Genomic DNA, 27,274 nt, shown 5'->3' on the forward strand with positions numbered 1-27,274 from the left:
GACATTGGATATTTGGAAGACAGTTGTTCTTGGGCAGATGAATGGTCTGTAATTATCACCATTCAGCTGTTAATTCTATCAGTCTCTGTTTTGCCCTCAATGATATTTAAATAAGAAACAGCAGAAAGGTCATCCAAAAAGCTAAGTGACTGTCTTTGTTCTCATTTGGTCAAATGGTTGGAGCACATTGTGTACTTTCTTCCTATGTTTCTAAGTTCTGATCATGCATTTTATTAATAATGTGAACTTTCATGTGGCTCAGTTGGTACACATACAACCTGGTGCAGCATGTAGAGAGCAGGATACAATGGGTTTCACTTCTAGCCCGCACCATGTTAGTTGATCTCAGCCCAGGGCAGTAATGATGATGGAACTCTCAAAACTTGTGTATTCCATGGTTAGGAAGAAGAAAATATTGGTCCCATTTCATGCTTTTGATCAATATTTAATGATTCCAGTTGGAATCTATAAGTATGGATGAGGAAAACCTCGCGTAAATGGCGGATTCCACTGACATTTGTCTGAGCTCGCCATTTGGATAAGGTGACTGTGGAAATGTATCCGTCTGACTCAGCCTTCAGAAAAATAAAGTAGGAATAAAATCCGAATTTCTTGGCAAGTGTGGATTAGAGTTTATCCTAAAACTATACGATTGATTCAGTAGAGGAAGAGGACAACATGCTTGACAGCTGGGGAAATTAATATTGAATCAGGGACAGAGACTTGGCAAAATTATGCAAGGTAACAAATTATGCAAGGTAACAGTAATAAAGAAAGTAAAAGCACCAAAGAGTGACATAACCCTGGGATGAGACTGATTACATCCTCGGGTTTGATGGAAGTAGAAGTGAAAATTGAGGATACCTTGACTACAATCTTTCAAAGTTCATTTTCATTTCATTTTCATTTTTTTCAAGTGCTCTTGATTTTGGGAAACACTCCTCAAGATTGGAAAATTGCATATGTCACTCCACTGTTGAAGAAAGGTGAGAAAGGGAACCAAGGAATTCAGTGAGTCTAACAGTTGTTGTTGGGAAGATACTAGACTCTTATAATTAAGAATAACGTGACTGAACAATTTGAATATTTTTACCCTTTGTAAACGGTAGGTCATGCTTGATTAGCCTGATTAATTTTTTTGAAAAGGTGAGTAAAGTAGTGGACAGGGAAATATCAATGGATGTTATCTATATGGACTTCCTAGGCATTTGATAAAGTCACTCATAAGAAGTGGCTGCTTAATATTGGAGCCTATAGAATTGAAGGCAAATTAATTTTAAAAATGTTTTTAATGGGTTTTAACATTATATTTCACACCTCATAAATTACATATTACAAAACCACGCAGAAAAGAAAAACAGCGATCAGCCATGATCCGATTGACTGGCGGAGCAGGCGTGAAGGGCTGATTTGCCTACTTTTGTTCCTAATTTTCATGTAATAAAGACAAACAGAAATCAGCACATATATTTACAGGCAATTGTTTTCCCTCCCCGGTGTGGCCATGGACGTCCTTTAGCCGGCATACATCTGTTACAATCTGCAATATGGCCAGAGTATATATTTACAAGTGTCTATTTACAAACACACACACACACACAACTCTACTGGTTGCTGGCTACGAACAGATCTTGGAACAAAAGTTAGTGCACGGCCTCCACATCCTGTGGAAGCCCTCCTCTGACCCCTGGATGACTGATTTTATTTTCTCCAGCCTGAGAATTTCTACCAGATTAGATAGCCAGACTGCAGCTTTGGGTGGTGCCGCTGATCGCAAGCCGAGCAGGATTCTCCAACGGGCCATCAGGGAGGCAGAGGCTAGGGCGTTGGCCCCCTCCCCATAAAGTGTTCTGCCTGTCCTGAAACCTTGAAGAATGCCACTTTTGGGCATAGAATCATAGAAATTACAGTGCAGAAGGAGGCTATTCGGAACATCGAGTCTGCACCAGCCCTTGGAAAGAGCACCCCACTCAAGCCCACACCTCCACCCCATCCCCACAGCTCATGGCATGGCTCCACCCTCACTCCCACAACCCTGGACATCACCTCAAAAATGCTCAAATATGTGGGTGTGGTTGACCGGGCCTTCCTAGGCAGTGGAATGTGGTTTGTGCTTCTTTGAACGACAGTCTCTTCAGCTCTGTTCCTGCAGGTTCACAGGGAAGATCTTGCACTTGCTCAGTTTAAGCTTATAACCCGAGAAAGCTCCAAACTCCTTGCGGAGTTTCATTAGCCCTTCTATTAGCTGGTCTGGGGATTCGAGATGTAAAGGAGCAGATTATCCGCACAGATTGACACTTTATGTCCTATGTCCCCCTTTGGATACCTCTGCACCCCTACACTGTTCTGAGGCAATCGCCAGTGGCTCAATTGCCGAGCGAACAGCAACGGGGATAGCGGGCATCCTTGTCTCGTACCTCTGTGCAGCAGAAAGAGCTGGTGGTGTTTATCCATAGGCTTGCCATGGGAGCATTGTACAGTAGTTTCATCCAGGAGGTGAGCCCTGATCCAAACCCAAACCGCTCCAGTACCTCTATGAGGTACTTCCGCTCGACTCTGTCGAAGGCCTTTTCTGCGACTAGGGAGATGATCACTTCTGGTGTTCTTTCCCCGGAAGGGGACATTATCATGTTCAGCAGGTGTCTGGCATTCGATGGCACCTACCTGCCCTTCTGGCATGCAGCTCTCCAACTACCATGCCAGGATCTTTGTCATACATTGAGTAGTGAGATGGGCCTGCAGGACCCACACTCAAGTTGTTTTTTTTGTCCTTTTTGGTTATAAGCGATATTGAGGCTTGTGCCAGTGGTTGGTGACAGGGTGCTCCTTACCAGTGAGTCTGTGAACATCTCCCACTGGTGTGTGTCCAGTGCTGGCGCAGTGTCATGGGAATGGCACAAGAAATGTTTGTCTGCTCAAGTGGCTGCAGTGATGTCAGAGTGTGGGTCGAGCTGAGCTCTGGCTCCGCGTTTTAGTTTCGCTTTGAGGAAAAGCTTGGGTGTGTCTGTTTTTTGGTTTCGTTTTAGTGTTGGAGCTGAAGCCAGCCAAAGTAGGTGTAATTTTGACCTCTCTGCCATCTAAAGAATATCTCTAAATCATTTGGTGAATTCAGAGTGATAACTGCTCTCAGTACAGAATTTAAACCTGATGTGCTTCTGTAAAAAGGAGTTTTGTCTTTTGGATGTTAAAAGGAAAGTTTAAGTATAACTTAGAGTGTTGTATTCTTTGGGGGTTGTATTTGAATTAATGGTTGCTAAGATGTTCATTGTATGTTGTTGGGTTACGGGTATAGGGTGGATTCGTGGGTTTGAGTAGGGTGATCATGGCTCGGCACAACATCAAGGGCCGAAGGGCCTGTACTGTTCTATGTTCTATGTTCTATGTTTTAAAAAGGTTAACTGAGTTCATAGAATAAACATTGTTTTGCTTTAAAAATTACTTTAAAATATCTGCTACACCACACCTGTAGAGTGGGCCGTGTGCTCCCCATACCACAATCTAGTAAAAGTCGTGAGTCAGATGAACTCAGTGATACACTTCAGGATTCTCTAAACCCTGGCCCATAACATGCAAATCTTTTCTAGACGTCCGCTGGGAATCTGTCTGGCCCCTGCACTTTCCCCGCCTGCAGGGAGTTGATAATACTTCATGACTTCTCTCAGTTCTAATGGTGCTTCCAGGCCCTTTCTCTTTTCTTCCCTCACAACCAGCATGTCCAGTCCATCGAGGAACTGCTTCATCCCCGAGTCCCCCTTCGGGAGCTCAGTGGTGTACAGCCCCCGGTAAAGGTTGTGAAGGCATTGTTGACCTTCACTGGCATGGCGACTAGCCTATCACTACTGTCCCTAACCTGGGCTATTACCCTCGTGGCTGCCTTCTTTCTCAACTGGTGAACCAGCAGGCGGGTGGCTTTGTCTTCATATTCATAAATGGTCCCCAGTGTCTGGAGGAACTGGTGCATTGCTTTCTCGGTAGAGAGCAGGTCAAAGTTCATCTGTCGCTTTTTTTCTCTGGCAGTAGTTCCATGATCGGGGTCAAGGAGTCCTGCCGTGCACCTCCAGTATGGAGTCAACCAGCTATAGCCTGGCTGCCCTTTGCGCGCCTTCTACCCCCTTTTATCACCATGTTCAGTGCCTCCCAGAACGTGGAGGGTGAAACCTCCCCATTCTGGTTATTGGTAGCGCATCCCTCTATTGCCTTTGATATCTGTTTGCAAAATACCTTGTCGACCAAAAGGACCATGTCCAGCCTCCGTGGGGGGCATTGTGCCCAGCCCGTCTCCAGCCTCGCATCCATTTTTTGTGGAGCTTGGTTGGAGATTAACATTGCAGAGTAGTCCGCTCCTACCTATTCTGCAAGCACCGCTTTCCCCACTACAATAAAGTTGATTCTAGTTATACCCTGTATGTCTGGGAGAAACAGGAGAACTCCTCCCCTGGGTATGTGAACCACTATGGGTCCACTGGCTCCATCTGTTCCATGAAAACATTCAATTCCTTTGCCATGTTTGTTTTTTTTACCCCCAACTTGGGGTTTGATCGGTGTGTCCGTGGGTCCTGTAGGCAGTTAAAGTTCCTGCCCACGAGGAATCGGTGTGTGTCTATGTCAGGGATTTCCGCCATGGTTTTCTTCATCAATTCCATGTCACCCCAGTTGGGAGCCGATGGTGCCGTTCCAGGACGCCACTAACCATGACATACTGACCCTCTTGGTCCGTAACCGTCCTCGTTGCTGTAAATGCTGTCCTCTTATCGAGCAGTATGACCATCCTCCTCGCTGCCTTCCTGTAGTACCCAGCTCTTTCTTAGTCTGTCCTCCTCCCTCCAGTGGGTCTCCTGGAGGAAGACTATGCCGGCTCTCTGACTTTTCAGATGAGCAAAGACTCCGGGGCCGGGATTCGCTGAGCCTCTGAGCTGAAATCGCACTCGGCGCGGGGACGGAGAGAGTGTGTCAGACGCACGTGAACCTCCGCCGACTGGAGAATTGGCACCAGACGCACGTGGTCGATGCAATGCCGGTCGGGGGCCATTGAAAGAGATTCTCCACGGTCGACCAGCCGAGTTCCCACCGGCGTGATTCACGTATGGTTCCACCCAGCGGGGGTTCGGAGTCACGGCTGCGGTGGCTGTCCTAGTGGGGGGGGGGAAATCAGTCATTGGGGGGGCCGCACAGAAAACACTCCGGTGTTTACGCTGGCCTCAATACTTAGTCGCTGCTTTGAAGTATCCCGGCCCGGATCCTTTCACCGGGCCTTTAAGTCCCCTGACGTTCCACGTGACCTATTCTGACCTTGGGGAGGGAAGGGGAACAGGAGCCAACCAAGATGGCTGTCATCATTGTGTACACCATGTGGATGCGCCCCTGCACTCTGGGGTTTGGGAGCCTCCCAAAATGGCTTTTATCAATGCCCTTGTTTCAGTTGTCACCGCATGCGATGTGTCCTAGGCAGCCTTCTGCGCCCCCTTCCATCCAGCTTCCAGGCACTCTCTCCCTGTCGGGAGTTGTGCCGTGACTCTCCCCTCGCTCGTACTTCCCTGTGCTAACTCATCCTTTGTGCAGGGGCTTTCATCATTGTGTACGCCATGTGGATGCGCACCTGCAGTCCGGGGTTTGGGGGCCCACAGGAGGGAGAAGGACAGACAATGCATAAGAAAGAGCTGGATACTACTGGAAGAAGGCTAGGGGGATGGCCATACCCGTTCGTTTGGTGTGCACCCCCCCCCCCCAACACGATTGCACAACACCTTCCCCCGACCATTGCATTTCTCTGCCCCACCTCGCCCTTCTGCGCCCTACTGCTCTCACCCCCTCCTTTCTGAGATTCATATTCAGATTGAAGACGAGGTAGTTCAGTCCCATGGAAATAGTATCTCCTTTTTTTAACCGATGAGACTAGACATCTGGTTCACTGCTGTTGTCGTTGCCTTGCCAGCTCCTGTTTGTGCACAAATTTATCTACCTCTGCCAATGTGGGGAAGTTGGAAAGTCACCCAGAGTTTGGCGGGGTACAGCATCCCGAACCACATTGGTCTTGTCAAGGACCACCTTGGCTGTGTTAAATTCCACCCGGTGCTTGGCCAGGTCTGCCCCAATGGTACACACGGATCAAGTGTCCCTCCCATTTACAGGACTGTGTGTGCCTTGCCCAGTTCAGGATCTTTTCCCGGTCTTGTCATCGGTGCAGTTTTGCGATGATGGATCTAGACTTCTCTCCAGCCTTGGGCTTTGGCCGGACTGACCTGTGGGCTCTGTGTACTTCTGGGGGCCTGGGGAAGCTATCGCCTCCAATCCATTTGCCCAGCATCTGTGCCACGTACTCCGTAGGCTATCTGCCCTCTTCACCCTCTGGTAGGCCCACAATGTGAATGCTCAGGCGGCGTGACCGATTCTTCTTGTCCTCTACCTTCCCCCTTAGCGGCCCTTGCGTCGCCGCCAACCTTGCCATCTCCGTCTCCAGTGATGCAATCCGGCCATTCTGGTCGGTCGCGGCCATCTCCAGCTCTCTGATTGTCGACTCACATGTCTCCAGACGACACTGTCTTTTCCAGTACCGCTTGAAGGGGCATTAGTGCCTCTGCTACTTCTATTGTCGGCATGATTTCAAATTTAATGGCGCCTTTGAGCGCTTGCAACTCCTGTGCTAGGAAGTCCCTCCATTCATTTATTGGGGAGTAGCCCGGCATAAGGGGGGGTGTTTTCTAGAGCTGTTGGGGAGGGTTTAAACTAATGTGGCAGGGGGATGGGAACCGATGCAGGAAGTTGGAAGGTGGTAAAACAGGGACAGAAGAAAAAGGAAGTAAGGGGAAAAGTGCAAGGCAGAGAAGACATAGTCAAAAATCTAAAAGGGCGACAGTACAAGGTACAGTGACTGAGGGGAGCTCAGTGAATAGGCCCAGTAATAACAAAAGGAATAAAACTGGAGATGTTAAGATTCAAAAGAGAGGTAAAAAAACCAACATAAGTGTACTTTACCTGAATGCTCGTAGTATTCGGAATAAAGTAAATGAGTTGATGGCACAAATCATCGTAAATGACTATGATTTAGTGGCCATTACTGAAACATGGTTAAAGGATGGTCACGACTGGGAGTTAAATATCCGAGGGTATCAAACTATTCGGAAGGACAGAGTGGATGGTAAGGGAGGTGGTGTTGCTCTGTTATTTAAGGATGACATCCGGGCAATAGTAAGGGATGACATCGGTGCTATGGAGGATAAGGTTGAATCCATTTGGGTGGAAATCAGGAATAGTAAGGCGAAAAAGTCACTGATAGGAGTAGTCTATCGGCCACCAAATAGTAACGTTATGATGGGGCAGGCAATAAACAAAGAAATAACTGATGCATGTAGAAATGGTACAGCAGTTATCATGGGGGATTTTAATCTACATGTCGATTGGTTTAACCAGGTCGGTCAAGGCAACCTTGAGGAGGAGTTTATAGAATGTATCCACGATAGTTTCCTAGAACAGTATGTAATGGAACCTACGAGGGAACAAGCGGTCCTGGATCTTGTCCTGTGTAATGAGACAGGATTGATTCATGATCTCATAGTTAGGGATCCTCTCGGAAGGAGCGATAACAATATGGTGGAATTTAAAATACAGATGGAGGGTGAGAAAGTAAAATCAAATTTTGTGTTTAAACAAAGGAGATTACAAGGGGATGGAGAAGAACTAGCCAAGGTAGACTGGGAGCAAAGACTTTATGGTGGAACAGTTGAGGAACAGTGGCGAACCTTCCAAGCGATTTTTCACAGTGCTCAGCAAAGGTTTATACCAACAAAAAGGAAGGACGGTAGAAAGAGGGAAAATTGACCATGGATATCTGAGGAAATAAGGGAGAGTATCAAATTGAAGGAAAAAGCATATAAAGTGGTAAAGATTGCTGGGAGATTAGAGGACTGGGAAATCTTTAGGGGGCAACAGAAAGCTACTAAAAAAGCTATAAAGAAGAGTAAGATAGAGTATGAGAGTAAACTTGCTCAGAATATAAAAACAGACAGTAAAAGTTTTTACAAATATATAAAACAAAAAAGAGTGGCTAAGGTAAATATTGGTCCTTTAGAGAGGATGAGAAGGGAGTTTTAATAATGGGAAATGAGGAAATGGCTGAGGAACTGAACAGGTTTTTTGGGTCGGTCTTCACTGTGGAAGACACAAATAACATGCCAGCGACTGATAGAAATGAGGCTATGACAGGTGAGGACCTTGAGAGGATTGTTATCACTAAGGAGGGAGTGATGGGCAAGCTAATGGGGCTAAAGGTAGACAGGTCTCCTGGCCCTGATGGAATGCATCCCAGAGTGCTAAAAGAGATGGCTAGGGAAATTGCAGATGCAGTAGTGATAATTTACCGAAATTCACTAGACTCTGGGGTGGTCCCGGTGGATTGGAAATTAGCAAACGTGACACCACTGTTTAAAAAAGGATGTAGGCAGAAAGCAGGAAATCATAGGCCAGTGAGCTTAACTTCGGTAGTAGGGAAGATGCTGGAATCTATCATCAAGGAAGAAATAGCGAGGCATCTGGATAGAAATTGTCCCATTGGGCAGACGCAGCATGGGTTTATAAAGGGCAGGTCATGCCTAACTAATTTAGTGGAATTTTTTGAGGACATTACCAGTGCAGTAGATAACGGGGAGCCAATGGATGTGGTATATCTGGATTTCCAGAAAGCCTTTGACAAGGTGCCACACAAAAGGTTGCTGCATGAGATAAAGATTCATGGCATTAAGGATAAAGTAGCATGGATAGAGGATTGGTTAATTAATAGAAAGCAAAGAGTGGGGATTAATGGGTGTTTCTCTGGTTGGCAATCAGTAGCTAGTGGTGTCCCTCAGGGATCCGTGATGGGCCCACAATTGTTCACAATTTACATAGATGATTTGGAGTTGGGGACCAAGGGCAATGTGTCCAAGTTTGCAGATGACACTAAGATGAGTGGTAAAGCGAAAAGTGCAGAGGATACTGGAAGTCTGCAGAGGGATTTGGATAGGTTAAGTGAATGGGCTAGGGTCTGGCAGATGGAATAAATGTTGACAAATGTGAGGTTATCCATTTTGGTAGGAATAACAGCAAACGGGATTATTATTTAAACGATAAAATATTAAAGCATGCCGCTGTGCAGAGAGACCTGGGTGTGCAAGTGCATGAGCCACAGAAGGTTGGTTTACAGGTGCAACAGGTGATTCAGAAGGCAAATGGAATTTTGTCCTTCATTGCTAGAGGGATGGAGTTTAAGACTAGGGAGGTTATGTTGCAATTGTATAAGGTGTTAGTGAGGCCATACCTGGAGTATTGTTCAGTTTTGGTCTCCTTACTTGAGAAAGGACGTACTGGCACTGGAGGGTGTGCAGAGGAGATTCACTAGGTTAATCCCAGAGCTGAAGGGGTTGGATTATGAGGAGAGGTCGAGTAGACTGGGACTGTACTCGTTGGAATTTAGAAGGATGAGGGGGGATCTTATAGAAACATTTAAAATTATGAAGGGAATAGATAGGATAGATGCAGGCAGATTGTTTCCACTGGCGGGTGAAAGCAGAACTAGGGGACATAGCCTCAAAATAAGGGGAAGTAGATTTAGGACTGAGTTGAGGAGGAACTTCTTCACCCAAAGGGTTGTGAATCTATGGAATTCCTTGCCCAGTGAAGCAGTTGAGGCTCCTTCATTACATGTTTTTAAGATAAAGATAGATAGTTTTTTGAAGAATAAAGGGATTAAGGGTTATGGTGTTCGGGCCGGAAAGTGGAGCCGAGTCCACAAAAGATCAGCCATGATCTCATTGAATGGCGGAGCAGGCTCGAGGGGCCAGATGGCCGACTCCTGGTTCTTATGTTCTTATGTTCTGGCAGCCCATCCTGTTCGGGTGTGCCTCACGTTTCCTCTCCAGACTTATACGGGCTCTGCTGTCTTTTCGGCTCCTCGGGTTGTTGCCTGGCATTTCTTGTTCATGGTGGTGGTGGTGTTGGAGGAGAGCGTGGAGATTTTTTTCCCCGGGTTTAGAGGTTGATACTTGGACTAAAAGTGCCGAATTTTGAGTTTCCAGGAGGAGAGTATGGAGATTGTCAGCATGGTTAGCACTGTTGCTTCACAGCGCCAGGGCCACTGGTTCGATTCCCAGCTTGGGTCACTGTCTGTACAGAATCTGCACATTCTCCCCCTGTCTATGTGGGTTTCCTCCGGGTGCTCCGCTTTCTTCCCGCAGTCCAAAGATGTGCTGGTTAGGTGGAGTGGCCATGGTCAATTGCCCTTGATGTCCAAAAAGATTAGGTGGGGTCACTGGGTTACGGGGATAGGGTGGAGGTGTGGGCTTAAGTAGGGTGCTCTTTCCAAGGGCCAGTGCAGACTCAATGGGCCGAATGGCCTCCTTCTGCATTGTAAATTCTATGAGAGCCATCTTTCGTGCGTCCGCTCAGTGGTACTCGAAGTCTGAAGGCAAAGTATTGCCCTGCTTAGGAAACTGGCAGTGTGAAAGCAAAAAAAGTGGGTAGAAAGGAAGGTACTCTTAATTGGCAGAATGGATGGCCATTGGTGACCCACAGGCTTCAGTTTTGAGTTTTGAGACCTCAACTCTTTACAGGTGATGGGATAGAATGTGACCTATCCATTTGCCAATGTCATAAAGAAAAGTGGCATTTTGAGCAGTGCAGATGGAAGCAGAAGGTTACAAAGAAATAGTAAAAGGTCAAGTGAATGAGAAAAACTGTGAAAAATGGATTTCAATATAGGCAGACTTCGGACCTAAAAAGGATAGGAGTGTGTACATTCTAAATAGTGAAAAGCTAGAAATAGTGGAAGTACAAAAACACTTGGAGGTCCAGATAAATAGATCATTTAAATGTTATGAACGGGTACACAAAATAATCACGAAGGCTAATGGAGGGCTGGCCTTTCTATCTAGAAGACTAGAATACAATTTGAAGTTACGTTACATCCGTACAAAACCCTGGTTAGACCACACATGGACTTCTGCATACTACATCTTAATGGGAGACACTGTAGCACAGTGGTTAGCACTGTTGCTTCCAAGTGTCACGGTCCCAGGTTCGATTCCGGCTTGGGTCACTGTCTGTGTGGAGTCTGATTTTCTCCCCGAGTCTGCTTGGGTTTCCTCCTACACGTTCTGAAAGACATACTTGTACGGTGAATTGGACATTCTGAATTCTCCCTCCGTGTACCCGAATAGGCTCCGGAGTGTGGCGACTAGGGGCTTTTCACAGTAACTTCATTGCAATGTTAATGTAAGCCTACTTGTGACACTAATAAAGATTATTATTATTATTATTATTAATAATAATAATGTTAATAAAGAAGAGCTCCTTGGAGACGGTGCAATGTAGATTTATGACTATTTGTAAATTCTGAACTCCAAGAATTAAATTCTGAAGATGAATCACCCGTTAGGGCGGTGTTTTCTGAAATTTAGAAAAATATGTGATTTGATTGAACTTTCGAAGGTTCTTGGGGGTGGGGGGAACAGATAGAGCAAATGGAAATTATTCCTACTTTTTGGGGAGTCTAGGACTAGGGAACATAGTCTGAAAATTAGAGCCAGACCTTTCAGGAGTGCAATTAGGAAAGACTTCTTCGCACAACGGGTGGTAGAGTTTGGAACACTCACGCAAATAATAATTGATGCGAGGTCAGGAGTTAACTCGGATTTCTAGATTTCTGTTTACCAAATATATTAAAGGATATCGGGTAAATGGAGTTAGCTTACAAATCTGCATTGATCTCATTGAATGGTGGGATCAAACGGCCTACCCCTATTCCTATGTTTTCTGTGTATTTCAACTGCATTATTCCTGTGGTCAGGAAACCTTTGTAGGAATGAGGCTTCAGATTTCATGAAACACGCCAGTCCCGTAAGAAGCTTATTTCCTTTATGTATATGGTGGTAGAATATTTTATTGCTGGTTCAATTGCAGAACCTCTTTTTAAACTCTTCATTTGCAACATGTGACTGTAATATACATAAATGTATAGGTTGGTTTAATTTGTGTGTAAAAGGAATTGCATTTCCGTAATTTGATGAAGTTTTTTTGTATTTAAGAGGGGCGGCATGGTGGCATGATGGTTAGTACTCCTGCCTCACAGCACCAGGGACCTGGGTTCAATTTCAGCCTTTGGACACTGTCTGTGTGGAGTTTACACGTTCTCCCTGGAGGGTTCACTGGAAAAGCTTTGCTCTTACTCAAATTTAGCTTGCAGAAAAGGAGTTAAACCTCCTTAGCAGCTCCATTAACTTGCTAACATTGGACGGGGGTCCATGATATATAGTAACATCGTCCGCATATAAGGACACCCTATTCTCCCTCCCCCTGCGCTCTATCCCCCTCCACCCGGAAGATGACCTCCATGCAATGGCCAATGGCTCGATTGCTAATGCGAACAACAAGAGAGACAACAGGCACCCCTGCCTTGCGCCCGTGCCCAGTTGGAAATAACCCAAACTCAGAGCATTAGTACGTATGCTTGTGGACGGGGCCCAGTATAAAAGCTTAATCCATGACACAAATTTAGGCTTGAAGCCAAACTGAGCCAAGATTTCAAAGATCTATCCTGACTCAACCCTGTCAAACGCCTTCTCACATCCATCAAAATGATCACCTCTGATTTTCTCTCCGAGAAGAGCGACAACACAATATTTAACAACGTCCTGATATTGGCTGACAACTGCCGGTCCTTCCCAAATCCAGTTTGCTCCTTGGTAATCAGCCACAGTAGACAGTGTTCTGGCCTTGTTGTCAATACCTTCGCCAGCAACTTAATGTCAGCGTTTAACAATGAGACAGGCCGATATGACCCACATTTCATGGGATCCTTGTCCTTCTTTTCGATCAAGGAAATTAACGCCTGTGTCAGCTTGGGTGGTAACACCCCTAAGATATGGAATCATTGAACATATCTAGTAAAAGTGGGACTAGCTGTCCAGCAAACTGTTTATAAAATTCAAGGTCCTGTTGCCTTTACCGTCTGCATTAACCTAATACAACTCATGATTGCTTCAGCCCAATTGGCACCTCTAATTTCTCCTGCTCCACCACTGGGAAGGTTAATCTGTCCAAAAATTGTCTCATTGATGAGTCCCCAACTTGAGGCTCTGATTCATACAACCTAGGATAGAAAGCCTCAAATATCTAATTCACCTTCCCTGGGAGAGAACCAGCCTACCAACTGAGTCCCTGACCTGTACTATCTCCCGGGAAGCTATCTGCTGCCTCAGCCGAGGGTGTGCTCTAGTATTTACTACATTATAGCAAAATATTACTACATTGCCTTGGGTCCTATGGGAGATCTCAGTATCCTGTTTAATATTATTTAAATTACCATTACTGAGCAATATACCTGTATGATTGTACAATGTGCATACCTAGTATTTTCAGTGATTAACTCTATAGTGTTGTATTATATATGGTAAGAAGTCTTACAACACCCGGTTAATGTCCAACAGGTTTGTTTCGAATCACTAGCTTTCGGAGCACTGCTCCTTCCTCCAGTCACCTGAGGAAGAAGCTGTGCTCCAAAAGCTAGTGATTCGAAACAAACCTGTTGAACTTTAACCTGGTGTTGAAAGACTTCTTACTGTGCTCACCCCAGTCCAACGCCGGCATCTCCACATCGTGGGTATTATATATGGATAGTCTTACCTATCCCTGGAAGATAAACAATGAAATATGCTTAAATTGTTTAAAACATTAAAAAGATTGCTCATGTACATTTGCAGCAAGAGAATTTTTTAAAACTTGTTTGTGTTTTTAACTCATTTTGCTTCATGTTCTTCTGCAGACTAAAACCCAAAGAGATGGGAAATGCCCCAGTGAAAATGCTAACATGGTGCAAGATGAAATATTTTCATGGCCTGGCCCAAAGACAGTGCTGCTACAGAAGGACTCTCAAGGTTTTGGGTTTACACTGAGGCACTTCATCGTCTACCCTCCAGAATCAGCTCTGCACCCAAGCCCTAAGGTAACAACTGCATTTATAATATGCAATACTAAATAATGTTCCACTCTTTTGACAGAACATTTAAGTAGCAGGCTATATGCATGTGGACTGGAGCGGGGGTTGTAAATAGACACATTGGTCTAGTCCATTCTTCAATCTAGAGGCTTAGCCCTGGTTCCTGATTAATGCATACCAACTACTTGCAGTAGTTAATTTAATTTTTAGTCTTTTTGGAGGCATTTGTATCAGCTAATTTGGGGCTGCTCTGTTGTATATGATGAAAACTGGTTTTATTGTTGCAACTGGTTGCACAGCTCACTCACAGGGAGAGTATGGTTAACATCCCCTATAACACATCCAATCTGCTTTCAAACTCCCAAGAATAATTATCATAGAGATTTGTTAATCACCTATGGCTGGTTGGTAATAAAGAAACTAAGGGCACGCTCCAATGGCCGTGCTGTGCCGGAAGGCAGTTTGCCTCAGTGTGGAGTAGCAGATAAAAGCCGGGAGACCCTACTCCTGGGATCTATCCATGTCTCAGTGCCCTGTGAGATCCAACGCGATCTCGCGAGATGATGCAATGTAAATCCCGTCTATTGCGGCGGGATCACTTTTTGGTAAATCTGCATATTAAAGCGAGACAGCTAGTCTCACTCTAATGTGCAGATTCCTGAGGTACATGAGGCTTTAGGGTTCATTCCCTTCTCTTAGGAGACCTCTGGCGAGCGCCATTTAGCACTGGTCCCCACACCGTTCAGCATTGGTCCCCACAAATGGGAACATACAGAATGGCACTTGTGGGGGTCCCCAGTGGATCCTACTGGGGAGCTCCCAGCTGCATGCTCTTTAGGCAGGGTCGTGCCCTGGCGCTGCTAGTGCCAGCCTAGCACTCTGGCAGTGCCAGCCTGACACTGCCACAGTGCCCAGATGACATTGCCATCTGGCATGGGCATTACCAGGGTGCCAGGTTGGCACTGCCACAGTGCCAAGCTGGCATTTGTTACGCACGCAGTTGGGCCGGGGTGCCCTTTGTTGGGGGAGGGGGCCCTCCCATAGTACGTTCCCACATTAAAAATGCCTTCTTGATCTCTTGCTACGCTGGGCAGCTCCGGCCAGTGGAATTCCACACTGTACAAAACGGGTAGACATTATGCCTTGTAGGTGGTAGACAGGTTGTGGGGAGTCAGGAGGAGAATTACTCTGCATAGAATTCCTAGCCTCTGACCTGCTTTTGTGGCCACAGTAATTATATGGCCGGTCTAGTTAAATTACTGGTGAATGGTAATCCCCAGGCAGTTGACATTGGGGGGGGGGGGGGGGGGGGGGGATTTGGGTGATGGTAATGCCATTGATTGTCAAAGATGGATGGTTAGATTTTCTCTAGTCAGAGATGCCATTGCCTGACACTCATGTGGCGTGAAGGCTACCTGCCACTTGTCAGCCCAAGCCTGGATAATGTCCAAGTCCTGCTCCATATGTACGTGGACTGATTTAGTTGTGGGACCTAGTTGTGTCCTAAACATCAGAAGAAAGACTGATGGATGTTATTCTTCAACGTGTTTACTAAGTTACCCTAACTATAAACAGCTCTTAATTTCACCCACGAGATTATTGAATGGACAAATGTTCCTTACAAGTGGTAAAACTATATACTATTTATAGTTGCAAATCTTTTACAAATGGACCTTTCTTCAAACTGTGTACTTCTTGGTCAAAACTGACCTGTCCCTCCTCTTTCTCATGGCTTACATGAAGACTTCAGTCCTTCAACAGCGAATAGTTGACTGTCAGTTGCTGAAGCAAGTGTTGACATGAATGGAAACAGCACATGGCAGAATGGCTGCACAACTTGACACTAACTATGAAGTCACCTCACTTCTATATGTGATGATATGCATAATGTAAGTTTGTTCATAATGTTATGCACAACCTCCTACCACTAGGTGGCATTGTGAACCATCATGCCACCATGTGATCCAGGAGTTGGCAGCTGGTCGTGCTGGCAGTTGGATGTCTTTGCAGTAGTACCACAAGAATTGTTTAGTGTTAGTTGTTAGTTAATTTATCCAAATTATCTTCCCACACAGTTTGTCCTACAATAAATTATTTTAAACTACATGTTCTGTAGTTCAGCGTTCACTTCAGCTAGTCTACAGAACATGACACTATAAAGCTCACAGTCTGTCACTTGGCACACATTCACCTGAACTGGCTTTCATTCTTCACTTCAACAAAAGATAGTGATATGTAACCATATGCCATAAAAATGTTGCTATTCAATTCGTGGGAACTAACTATATCAATCTGTTCATCTATTTATATAGCATGTATTTATTCATGGGTAGTATGATTACATTTTTAAGATTTATATTTTGGTAACTCAATATTGATTAACTATAGCTGTTCCAAATTTTAAACTGCAGACTTACCTCTGATTTTGGAAATTTGTAAACCCTGATACAATAAATCCATATTTTTATCTTTCTGCGTCGCTGTTTCAAATTAAAAAAAAACCTCAAACATCTAAATTGTTTTGATGTTTGAATTCTTAATATAACAGCCTTGTCATTACAAAAGAATGCTTCCTCTAACTTGCTGTGTGCAATGTCATGGTAGATCAATTGCTGTGCAATTACATCTGGCATATTCTAACATGGTTTTGTGACACAAACATAGAATCCCTACAGTGCAGAAGGAGGCTAATCGGCCCATTGAGTCTGCACCGACCCTCTAAAAGAGCACTCTACCTATGCCCAATCCCCCATCTTATCCCCATAACCACACCTAGGGGAAATTTAGCATGGCCAATCCACCTAATCTGTACATCTTTGGACTGTGGAAGGAAACTGGAGCACCTGGAGGAAACCCATGCAGACACAGCGAGACTGTGCAAACCCCACACAGTCACCTGAGGTTGGAATTGAATCCGGGTATCTGGCGCTATGAGGCAGCAGTGCTAGCCACTGTGTTGCCACGTTTTCTAATTCACCATGAACCACAGGAGATTTGCTAGTTCATTTGGGGGAGAAAGGTACACACAAAACCAGTTTAATTAAAGTAATTATAAATTACTTATAGCTGATAAAGAATGCTAATCAAACTTTGATTTGAGTAATTGATGCAACCGTCACCATAAACTCAATTTTGAGGTAGTATTTGTAATATCTGATTTTGAAACCTGTGAGAAGAAGTATAAGGAGTTAACATTGTAGAAGCCGTTACATGTGCTTTTTCTACTTTCAACACATTGTGCTTTGTACTGTCGAATGTTTGCAAAGATATACAGCTGTGTTCTTGCATCATTGTTAGGACTATTGTGCCCGTTGCTACTTCCAAACACAATGAAGTGCATAAAATCGGAGAGCACCCTTTATTGCTTACAATCTAATCCAAGAGGCCAATAATTTGAATAATTTTTTTTCTATTGCACGCTTTGTTTACTTAAGCTAGAAGTATTACTTTTGAAACAGCTGAAGTCAAGGGAAAGAGAAATCAAGCAGTTAATTCACTACCATCTGTTCGGTCCAGAATTTTATCACCACGAGTTTAGCCATGATATAATAGCACTTGCAAATACATTCTGGCATCAAACCTGCTCCAGAGGTTGGGCTTTATTTGTGGGAACCAATTTGGATAATCAAATTCTGAGTTGGCATTGGAAATTGTAAATCAGACTGTTAAAAATGCAAGGTCTGCTGCTATTGCTGGCAATGTAAATGTTCATCAATCTTTCTGATTGTCAGCAATACGTTATCTGAAGAACACAATGTCAACTAAACTCTGGACCCGAAGCAAAACAAAAGAACTCAAATCCAACTGTTCCTCCTGCAATTAAGGGATGGATGAATTGGTAGTGATCTGTAAGTTATTTAAACAAAATTATGCCATCGACTGCAGCAGAATGCACAGCGATCCTGTCTGACTTTAGAGTGTAACTGAGAATTTAACACTTTTCAAGTGTGCCAACAAATAACCTCCGTATTTACCCTTTCAATTAGTTGTCCATCTTATCAGTCTGCTGCGGGTAATGTATTCACAGCTGGTGTGCATAAAATGTTTACTTCAGTTTGCCTTATTCTGTTGAGGGAAAGTTGTAAAATCAGGTTGGTATCACGCCTGCCCTGATGCGCACACTGACTCCCCTTTCTTTCTATCCCTGCTTGTTAATTTACAAGTCTCGTGCATCAGTATAATTTATTCTGATCATCAGCTGCCCAATGTGATCAGTACAAATTTCTGGTGTCCGATTGTTGCCGTCACCGTACCTTAGAGACAAATTATATAGATGCATTAAAGGGGAAGTAAAATAACTTTTTTGAGGGAGGAGGGAATAAATGGTTCTGCTGGTAGAGTTAGATGAAGAAGGTTGGGAGAATGATCAAATGGAGCCTAAATTCTGACATGTACTGTTTCGGCCAAATAGCCTGTTTTGTGGTCTTTATTCTACCAATAATTGCATTTAATGGTTTAATACCTGTACCATTTGTGGAGTGATGTGAAGGGAATTTATACAATTATGCTGCAGCTCAATTCACACAACTTGTGAATTGAACCAAATGGGACTGTATTCTACATGTGCTTAAACATATACATGTGCCTCTGCTCACTTGTTTTCGACGACTAATGACATTCTTTAGTAACATTAGAAATTTTAATATAAAGAGGATCTGCAGGCACCCTGAAAATTTCAAAATTCTGGTTTGTACTGATGGTTTTTATATGGCATGAAGACCCTCACTTCTCTATGCTGAAAATAGCTGGACAGCTCTCTGAGAAAACTCCAAATGGATTTCATAATTATGATTTGAGCTCCAAGTCAAAACACTCAAATGTTGCATGTAATCAGATGGTGCTGAGTTTTGAAATTTCTTTTTCTGACCTGAAGGTGCTGACTTTTGTGGAGGTGTTTTTCACCCTCCAATACTTGTACATGTGGCATTCTTCATGTGTGGTTGGATAGTGGATGTCAGCAGATATTTGACTGAGACACAGAGGAAGCTCAACAATCATGCATTCATCTGACATTGACATGTGCGCACTTTCTAGTAGGGTTCCGTAATGGGAGACATATGGGTTAATTTGTCCTTTCTAGAGGCATATGGATTAATTTTAAACCCCCCCGGACATGGTGAATTTGGGTCAGGTGAAAAGCAGTATTCCATGAAAGGTGTGCTCGTGTCTGGCCTGCAGCAATCTTGAATAAACTGTACTGAAATAAGCAGGCCAAAACAATGAGCTTAGGTGGAACGGGGTTGAAAGTCAAACCCGAATGCCACGTTTGAGTGACTGGAGAGAGAGTGTGCGAGAAAGTTAAACTGTGTTTCATACTGCATGCCTTTGTTTCTAATCATGGTAATACACCTTAAAATAAACTTTTATCATTACAACAGGAAGCCTTTGAATTCTCACCCTATATAACATCAAAACATGTGCTTTTGGAAGGCACCAATTGAAAGACATCTGTTTCCTTTATCTATAACAGACTCTTCTTCACTATTGATTTGGAAACTCAAAATTATATTTGTGAAGACTTGGCTATAGGCTGAGTGGGAAAGAGGCGTCCCATTTATTGAGGCACGGAACAGTAATTGAATTGTTGATTTTTGTAGTAGCAAACAAATATTGTCCATAGTAAAACAGCCAAGTGTCATTTCAGCTTCAATTGTCACATGTTTGAATTGTTGAGTCTCACTCAGTTGGGGTCTGGTGGAGGTAAAAATAGTTGATATATATGTATTATGAGCGCATAGGTTTGTTTGTGTGTCTCTCTGCAGCTCATGTTTCTGAAACAATCTTAACAGAATGTCCAATCTTAACAGCATGGCACTTTCCACCTCCCATCTTACCATAGGACGCAAGGGCAGAAGTAGGCCATTCGGCCTATCGAGTCTGCTCTGCCATTCAATGAGATCATGACTGATCTGATATGATAATCCTTAACTCCACTTTCTCCAATTTCTCACCTTATCCTCATAACCCTTGATTCCCTTACTGAATAAAACTCTGTCTATCAGCCTTCAACATAACAACCCAGCATCTACAGCACTCTGCGGTAAAGAATTCCATAGATTCACTAACCTCTGAGAGCTGAAATTCCTCCTCATCTTTAATGGGTGACCCCTTACTCTGAGATTATGCTCTCTGGTCTAAGACTCTCCCAAAAGGAGAAGCAATCGCTCGGCATCTACCCTGTCTAGTCCCCTGAGAGTCCTATATGCCTCCATAATGTCGCCTCTCATTCTCAAATGAGTGCAGGCCCTTGTAATAGTTGACAAAAAAAAATTCTCTTGTCGTTGCACTGATCTGATCAGTGAACGTTCATGACTAAGGTTGAGAATATTTGCTGACAGAATAGGTGTTTAGATTAAGCTGTAGACCCCGAAGTGCTGGCCAAGCAGGACACAGGGTAAAACAGAGTGCTGAGCAGGCTGCTAGCTCCCAGTGTTCACAATAGTTGCAGCTTTGTGAATCCAGGAAAAATGAATTGATTCTGTCAGTTGAGTTAAAAGCTTATGTGTTTCAATTCAAATGTTTTTACCTCAATTTTGTATTGTTGCCTGGCTTTTGACCCTTAAATCATTATAATACTTGTTTAGCTATCAGTCTGTTCAACCACTTTCCCCCAGCTTTTGAAATCTTTATCCCCAGTAAAACTTTTATTCCACCCATCCTCGTTGTTCTACCCCCAGGCGAGACAGCAGTCAGAGGTCTGCTGGATCCCAGGACTCAGCTGGGTCCCAGCCTGATGCTGAGCCTATGGAAGAGGTAATCTGGGAACTGATGCAGACGATAATGAGCGGTCAGGACATTCAGTGACCGATGTCAGCGACACTCCAGCAGATCCATGGCCGATTGGAGGAATCCCAGAGGCTGCCGGCGCAGGAGATGTCGCGGCAATGTGTGGCACCAATGCCAACACTAGGGTGGCCAACTGCAGTGGAGAGCCTGGTGCACGACATTGGCACCATGAGTGAAGGTGTCCAAGTCATCCCTCTTTGGTGATGGCCATGGCTGAGGGTCTCGGCAGAATGTCTGCCTCGCTGGAGGATGTCACCCAGTACCAAGCTAACCTTGATGAGGTTCTGCGGGACTGATATCATAGAATTTGCAGTGCAGAAGGAGGCCATTCGGCCCATCGAGTCTGCACCGGCTCTTGGAAAGAGCACCCTACCCAAGGTCAACAACGCCACCATATCCCCATAACCCAGTAACCCCACCTAACACTAAGGGCAATTTTGGACACTAAGGTCAATTTATCATGGCCAATCCACCTAACCTGCACATCTTTGGAATGTGGGAGGAAACCGGAGCACCCGGAGGAAACCCGCGCCCACACGGGGAGGATGTACAGACTCCACACAGACAGTGACCCAAGCTGGAATCGAACCTGGGACCCCGGAGCTGTGAAGCAATTGTGCTATCCACAAGGCTACCGTGCTGCCCGTCATCTGATATGACTGATCTGATATGATCAGTCTCTGAGATGGAAATAGCCACGGCGCTTCAGAGCTTGTCTCAGTCACAGGTTGGCATTGCCGAGGTGCTATGGAATATGTCCCAGCCACTGAGGAGCATCGCCGAGGGCGTCGACACAATAGTGCAGACCATGGGGAGCTGTCAAGGCTGGCAGAGCCAGATAATGCAGGGGCAGCCCGGGTTCGAACCAGCTATCCCTCCGTCCCAAGGTGAACCCAAGGCCCTATGAGCACCGGCCGGGAGGAGGGGGTTCTCAGTGCCAATCCCGTGGAGTGGCGATGGTGGCCACCAGCTCCCCCGGGTTCCACCCCTCTGATGAGGCCGCATTTCACAGTCAGCACCCGGGACAGTGCGTCATGGCTGTACATGTGGCGCCGCCGACAAGTGAACCGGGGCCCTCTAGCCCCAGAAGACGCCGCCAGGGGCATCAATGGCCACAGGACATGGTAAGCAGCTGGCTGCCTCCATCTCTGATGTGCATCCTGCGGAAACACCTAGACTTGGCGGTCGAGCTAGGAAGGCAAAGCACACTGACGGCACGGGAGGAGGGGGGGGGGGGGGGGGTGCGCACGAACGACCATCAGGAGAGTGGGGAACTGTTAAACACTGCACAACCAGCATGATGCCTCTCGTTTTCTTCCGCAATGTGGGCCGACCTCTGAACCCTTGGCCCGTCTCTCCAGGCATCTCCCCTCCCTGCGCACACCGCATGCAGGTATTGGGTTTGAGCAAGCACTCAGCAGACAGGCAGGTCAGTCAGTCAGATTATGGCATAGATCGAGGAGCACTGGCGCTTAGCTCTCTGCGGGTTATCATCACCCCCCCCCCCCCCCCCGGGCCCTCGATAGTGACCCGTTGACAGTGGCGACAGTCCCAGCACCCTGGAGTGATGTGACCCATGTCCTGGGCCAGTGGAAAATGGAAGTAGGGGTGACCGACCAGACCACGTCCTAAATGAATCAGGTGAGTATGAGTGCCTTTGGACTTGTCTCGCCCTTGCCGCCTGTTCTGCATCCTCTGGCTTGTCCTCCGGTTTCCTCCCTGGGATCGGCCTCCAGCCCCTACTGGTCCGAAGCAGTCTCATGCACCACCGGAGCGGTTGAGGCCTCTTGAGGATTCCGATGCACCGCTCAATCACTGCCTGAGTGGCCACATGGGCCTCATTATACAGAATCTTCACTTTGGTCTCTGGCCTCTGTACTGGTGTCATTAGCCTGGTCCTCAGCGGGTGCCCCTCATTCCCCAAGAACCAGCCACCTATCCTGGGGTGTTCCTCGAAGAAGCTGGGGATGACTGACTGCCCCAGGATGTAGCTGTCGTGGACACTTCTCGGGAAATGTGCACATGCGTGCAGGATCTTCATGTGGTGGTCGCACGCAAGCTGTATGTTCAGGAAATGGAATCCCTTTCTGTTAATGTAGGGCACTCCAGAAGGCCCGGTGAGCACAAGGCAACAAACGTGCCATCAATTACCTGGGGTAATTGGACCTGGGGCATCCCAGCGATGGCGGTAAAACCTGCTGCTCTGGCATCCTGCTGGGCTTGGTCCATGTCATACATAGAACATACAGTGAAGAAGGAGGCCATTCGACCAATCGTGTCTGCACCGACCCACTTAAGCCTTCACTTCCATCCTATCCCCATAACCTACTAACCACTCCAAATCTTTCTGGACACTAAGGGCAATTTACCATGGCCAACCCACCTAACTTTGCACGTCTTTGGACTGTGGGAGGAAACCGGAGCACCCGGAGGAAACCCACGCAAACACGGGGAGAACATGCAGACTCCGCACAGACAGTGACCCAGCCGGGAATCGAACCTGGGACCCTGGAGCTGTGAAGCAACTGTGCTAACCACTATGCTACCGTGCTGCCTCAATCCCTGTTCCAAAATCCCTGCCATAGCGTTCAATATCTGAGAGGAATTGGGAGAGGGTGTTCAACTTACAGAGTGGTGGCTCCCACAGTAGAACCACCCATTCCCCCATTGATTCCCCACCCCCTCACCACCCGGTACACCCTCCCATGCACACCGGGGCGCAGCCGCCCACCCTCACTTGACCCCAGACCCTGTACACCGGACACCTACTCATAACGTCACCTGGACCGGGCACTGGGCTTCTCCTTGTGGCATTCCCCCACCCTCCGGTCGTGGATATGTTCCCAGAGCTGTGGCTCATCCCCTGTGTGTTCGGATGTTGGATGCTCCATGTGTGGTGTTGCCTCCCACAGTGTTCATGCACAGTGTCCAGGCTGATTAGGATGCTAGGCAATGACTGCCACATGCTACATGGCCCGCCCACCCACTGGAATCCACTTTGGTTGTGTGCAGTGCTCACCTAACCGCAATTGCCAAAGCCCTATCAGCAATAGCATTCAGCAACAGTCGCGGGGGTTATGGGTGGTCAGTGGGGCAGACAGGCAGGGACAAGGGTTGCCCCCAGAACGGTATACACAATCTAGGGATTGGCTAGTATGACTCCCCCATACCCTCCCATGGCAGCCCATTCTTGTGGTGGGTCTCCCGCCCCCAACCGAGGGTACCCCACCCCGCCGCCGAGCACTGGGACGGCAAGCCCAGCGCCCCTCCCGGGCTCTTTGAGCAAAGATGGCGCTCACCTCATCGGCTCCCAAAAGAAGCCCTTCCGCCAGGTTTAGCGTTTATTAAAAAGGAGCACTAATCGGAGCCAGCGTGACCTCTTGCTGGGGAGGCTGATGAATGTCGGGAGGCTGTTGGATTAGGGATGGCTCCCGTTAATTGTATGGAAATAGGGCTTAAGTGGGGATAATTGACTTCTCACCACGCTACGGTGTGATCCTAATTTTGTCTACGGGAATGGGCCGGTTGCATCGCAAACTGTCCGGCGCCTGGCACGGATCTCGTTTTTGGCAGCTCCCACTATTCACTGGCCTCATTTCGCTCAAGCAAGAGTGCAACGAGGCATTAGAATCGCACCCACCAAATTGACAGCAGTCCACTGGGAAAGAGAACTGCAAGGAGCAACTCCTTAAGGAAGAGGATAAAGGTCCCAATAAGACCTTCAAGTTAAATCAAAGAAAACGAACAAGGCCGGGATTCTCCCCTACCCGGCGGGGCGGGGAGTCCCGGCGTAGCGGAGTGGCGCCAACTACTCTGGCGTCGGGCCTCCCCAAAGGTGCGGGGTTCTCTTCCGCCTCCGCCATGGTGGAGGCCGTGGCGGCGGCGGAAGAAAAAGAGTGCCGCTACGGCACTGGCCCGCCCGCCGGTTGGCGGGCCCCGATCGCGGGCCTGGCCACTGTGGGGGCACCCCCCGGTGTCCGATCGCCCCGAGGCCCCCCCCCCGGGGCCCGCTCCCGCCGCCACCAGAGGTGGTTGAAACCGCGGTGGAGGGAGAGGCCTCTCAGCTGCGGGACTTCGGCCCATCGCGGGCCGGAGAATCGCCGCGGAGGGTACGCCGATCGGCGCGCCGCGATTCCCGCCCCCACCAATTCCCGGGTGGCGGGGAATTACGGCCACGGCGGGTGCGGGATTTTCGCCGGCCCCTTGCGATTCTCCGACCCTGCGGAGGGTCGGAGAATTTCGCCCCAGGAATCTAGAAAAGGTCCTGTTAAGTGAGGTCAAGAGTGAGGGGCAGAGAGGGCAGCACGGTGGCATAGTGATTAGCACTACTGTCTTACAGCGCCGAGGTCCCAGGTTCGATCCCAGCTCTGGGTCACTGTCTGTGTGGAGTTTGCACATTCTCCCCATGGTTGCGTGGGTTTTGCCCCCACAACCCAACGATGTCAGGATAGGTGGATTGACCACACTAAATTGCCCCTTAATTGGAAAAAATGAATTGGACAAAGAGTGAGGGGCAGAGAAGGGCTCCATGTTTAAAGGGACAAAGCTGCTGGAAGCAGACTTGGAACAAAATCGACTTGTGGAAAGCCAGAAGACCAAGGAGAGAACCAAAGGTGAATGAATCCTTACTATGTGCCTGTGAAGCAGCAATGTCCTGTTGGTACGGCTGAATACCTAGCAGAGTGTGTGGAAGGCAAAACTTGAATGCACGCGGTGATCAAGGGGGGGAACATCAGAAGGAGAGACAAACTCTGGAGATGGATCCTTTTTAAAGATTTCCAAGATTCCTGGTCGGATGTGACATCACTTAGGATCATAACAGTATATCAAGGCAATCGCATTCTATCACAAAAGAGAGATTGTAAATGACACCGATGTTGTAAAGAAAATCTTCAACAGAGGAAACCATTTGAGGGCTGTTCTCTCTCTCTCCCCCATACTCTCTTTTGGAATCCGTGTGTTACCTAGTTCAAGAATCCAACTGTACCAGGAACCTAAATCTCATAATAATTGCAACATCTTCTAGATTGGTCCGCATCTAAGAACCCAGCTAACCTAAATTGGCCCCAGGGTTTAAAATCTACGCCTGGAGGACAATCAAGCAACACTTGACTGTATATTCTTTTAATTGGGCTGCCTTTATTTCTGATGCATGTGTGTGGGCCTGAATGATTGCATGAGGGCAGAATGCTTGATGTTGCATTTTTATTTTTCTTCGGATTAGTGGTGAGAAATTTGCTCATTCTTTGACTTAAGAAAACCTTGTTTCAGTGACTCCTTATTGGTCACATTAAATAGTTTAAAACATTCTGATTTGGAAAAGGCACACCCTCAAGAAAATGAAACATAAACCTTTGTACTGTAGCGACCAACCAAGAAAGTAGAATAGAGGGAAGCCAGTTCACCCCTTCTCACCTGGTCATAACAGAGACTGGGAGTTATTGTAGGGAATTTCTGCTAATCCAGAGCTGAGTATTGGACAAGCAGCCCGATAAAGTAAGTCTCCATAGCGGAATGAAATGTATCTCAGGCTGTTGAGTGAGGCAAAGGAGCAATTAGCAGGGGCGCTGGCAATCATTTCCAATTTCTCTCTGACCACAGGAGGTGCCAGAGGACTGAGGACAGCCAATGTGGTACCATTGTTCAAGCAGGGTGGATGAGATAAACCACCAGGCCTGTCAGCTTAACCTCAGTGGTGGAGAAACTATCAGAGGCAATTCTGAGAGACCAAATTAATCTGCATTTGGAGAGGCAGGGATTAATCAACAACAGTCAGCATAGTTTAGTTAAAGGAAAGTCATGTATGACCAACTTGATGAATTTTTCAAAGAGGTGACCAGGTGTGTCGATGAAGGAAATGCATTTGATGTTGTCTACTTTGACTTTATTAAGTCTTTTCATAAGGTCCCACATGGGAGACTGATAATGAAGGTAGGAGCCCATGGAATCCAAGGAAATTTGGAAAATTGGATCCAGAAATGGCTGTGTGGCAGGAATTCGAGGCTGATGGTCAAAGGGTGTTTTTCGGACTGGAAGCCTGTGTCCAGTGGGGTCCTGTAGAAATCCGTATTGGGGAACTTGCTGTTTGTGCTTTATACAAATGATTTCGTTTTTAGGAGGGTTGATCAGTAAGTTTACAGATGACATGAAAATTGGTGGGGTGGTAAATACTCTCTTCTCCTCCTCCCCCCCTTCTCTCCTCTCTCCACCTCCCCCCGGTCTCTCTCTCTCTCTCTCTCTCTCTCTCTCCTCCTCCCCCCGGTCTCTCTCTCTCCACCTCCCCCGGTCTCTCTCTCTCTCCTCCTCCTCCCCCGGTGTGTCTCTCTCTCTCTCTCTCTCTCTCTCTCTCTCTCTCACACACATTTTCCTCCCCCCACCGCTCTCTCTCTCTCTCTGTCTCTCCTTCTCATCCCCCAGTGTCTCTCTCTCTCGCTCTCTCTCTGTCTCTGTCTCTCCGTCTCCTCCCCTGCTCTCTCTCTACTCCTCCTCCGCTGTCTGTGTCTCCTCTCCCGTGCTCTCTCTCTC

General features: G+C 46.6%; 1 protein-coding gene across 1 annotated transcript in view; it reads left to right on the top strand.

The window, feature by feature from the left end:
• Nucleotides 1-27,274, top strand: part of LOC119954499 (rho GTPase-activating protein 21-like) — a 296,828-nt gene that overhangs the window by 24,310 nt on the left and 245,244 nt on the right. The window contains exon 2 of the mRNA XM_038779786.1: nt 13,790-13,969. Within this exon, the coding sequence (XP_038635714.1) occupies nt 13,790-13,969 (180 nt within the window). The remainder of the gene's footprint in view (nt 1-13,789; nt 13,970-27,274) is intronic.

Source organism: Scyliorhinus canicula, chromosome 19 (genome assembly GCF_902713615.1).
Source record: "Scyliorhinus canicula chromosome 19, sScyCan1.1, whole genome shotgun sequence".
NCBI lineage: Eukaryota > Metazoa > Chordata > Chondrichthyes > Carcharhiniformes > Scyliorhinidae > Scyliorhinus > Scyliorhinus canicula.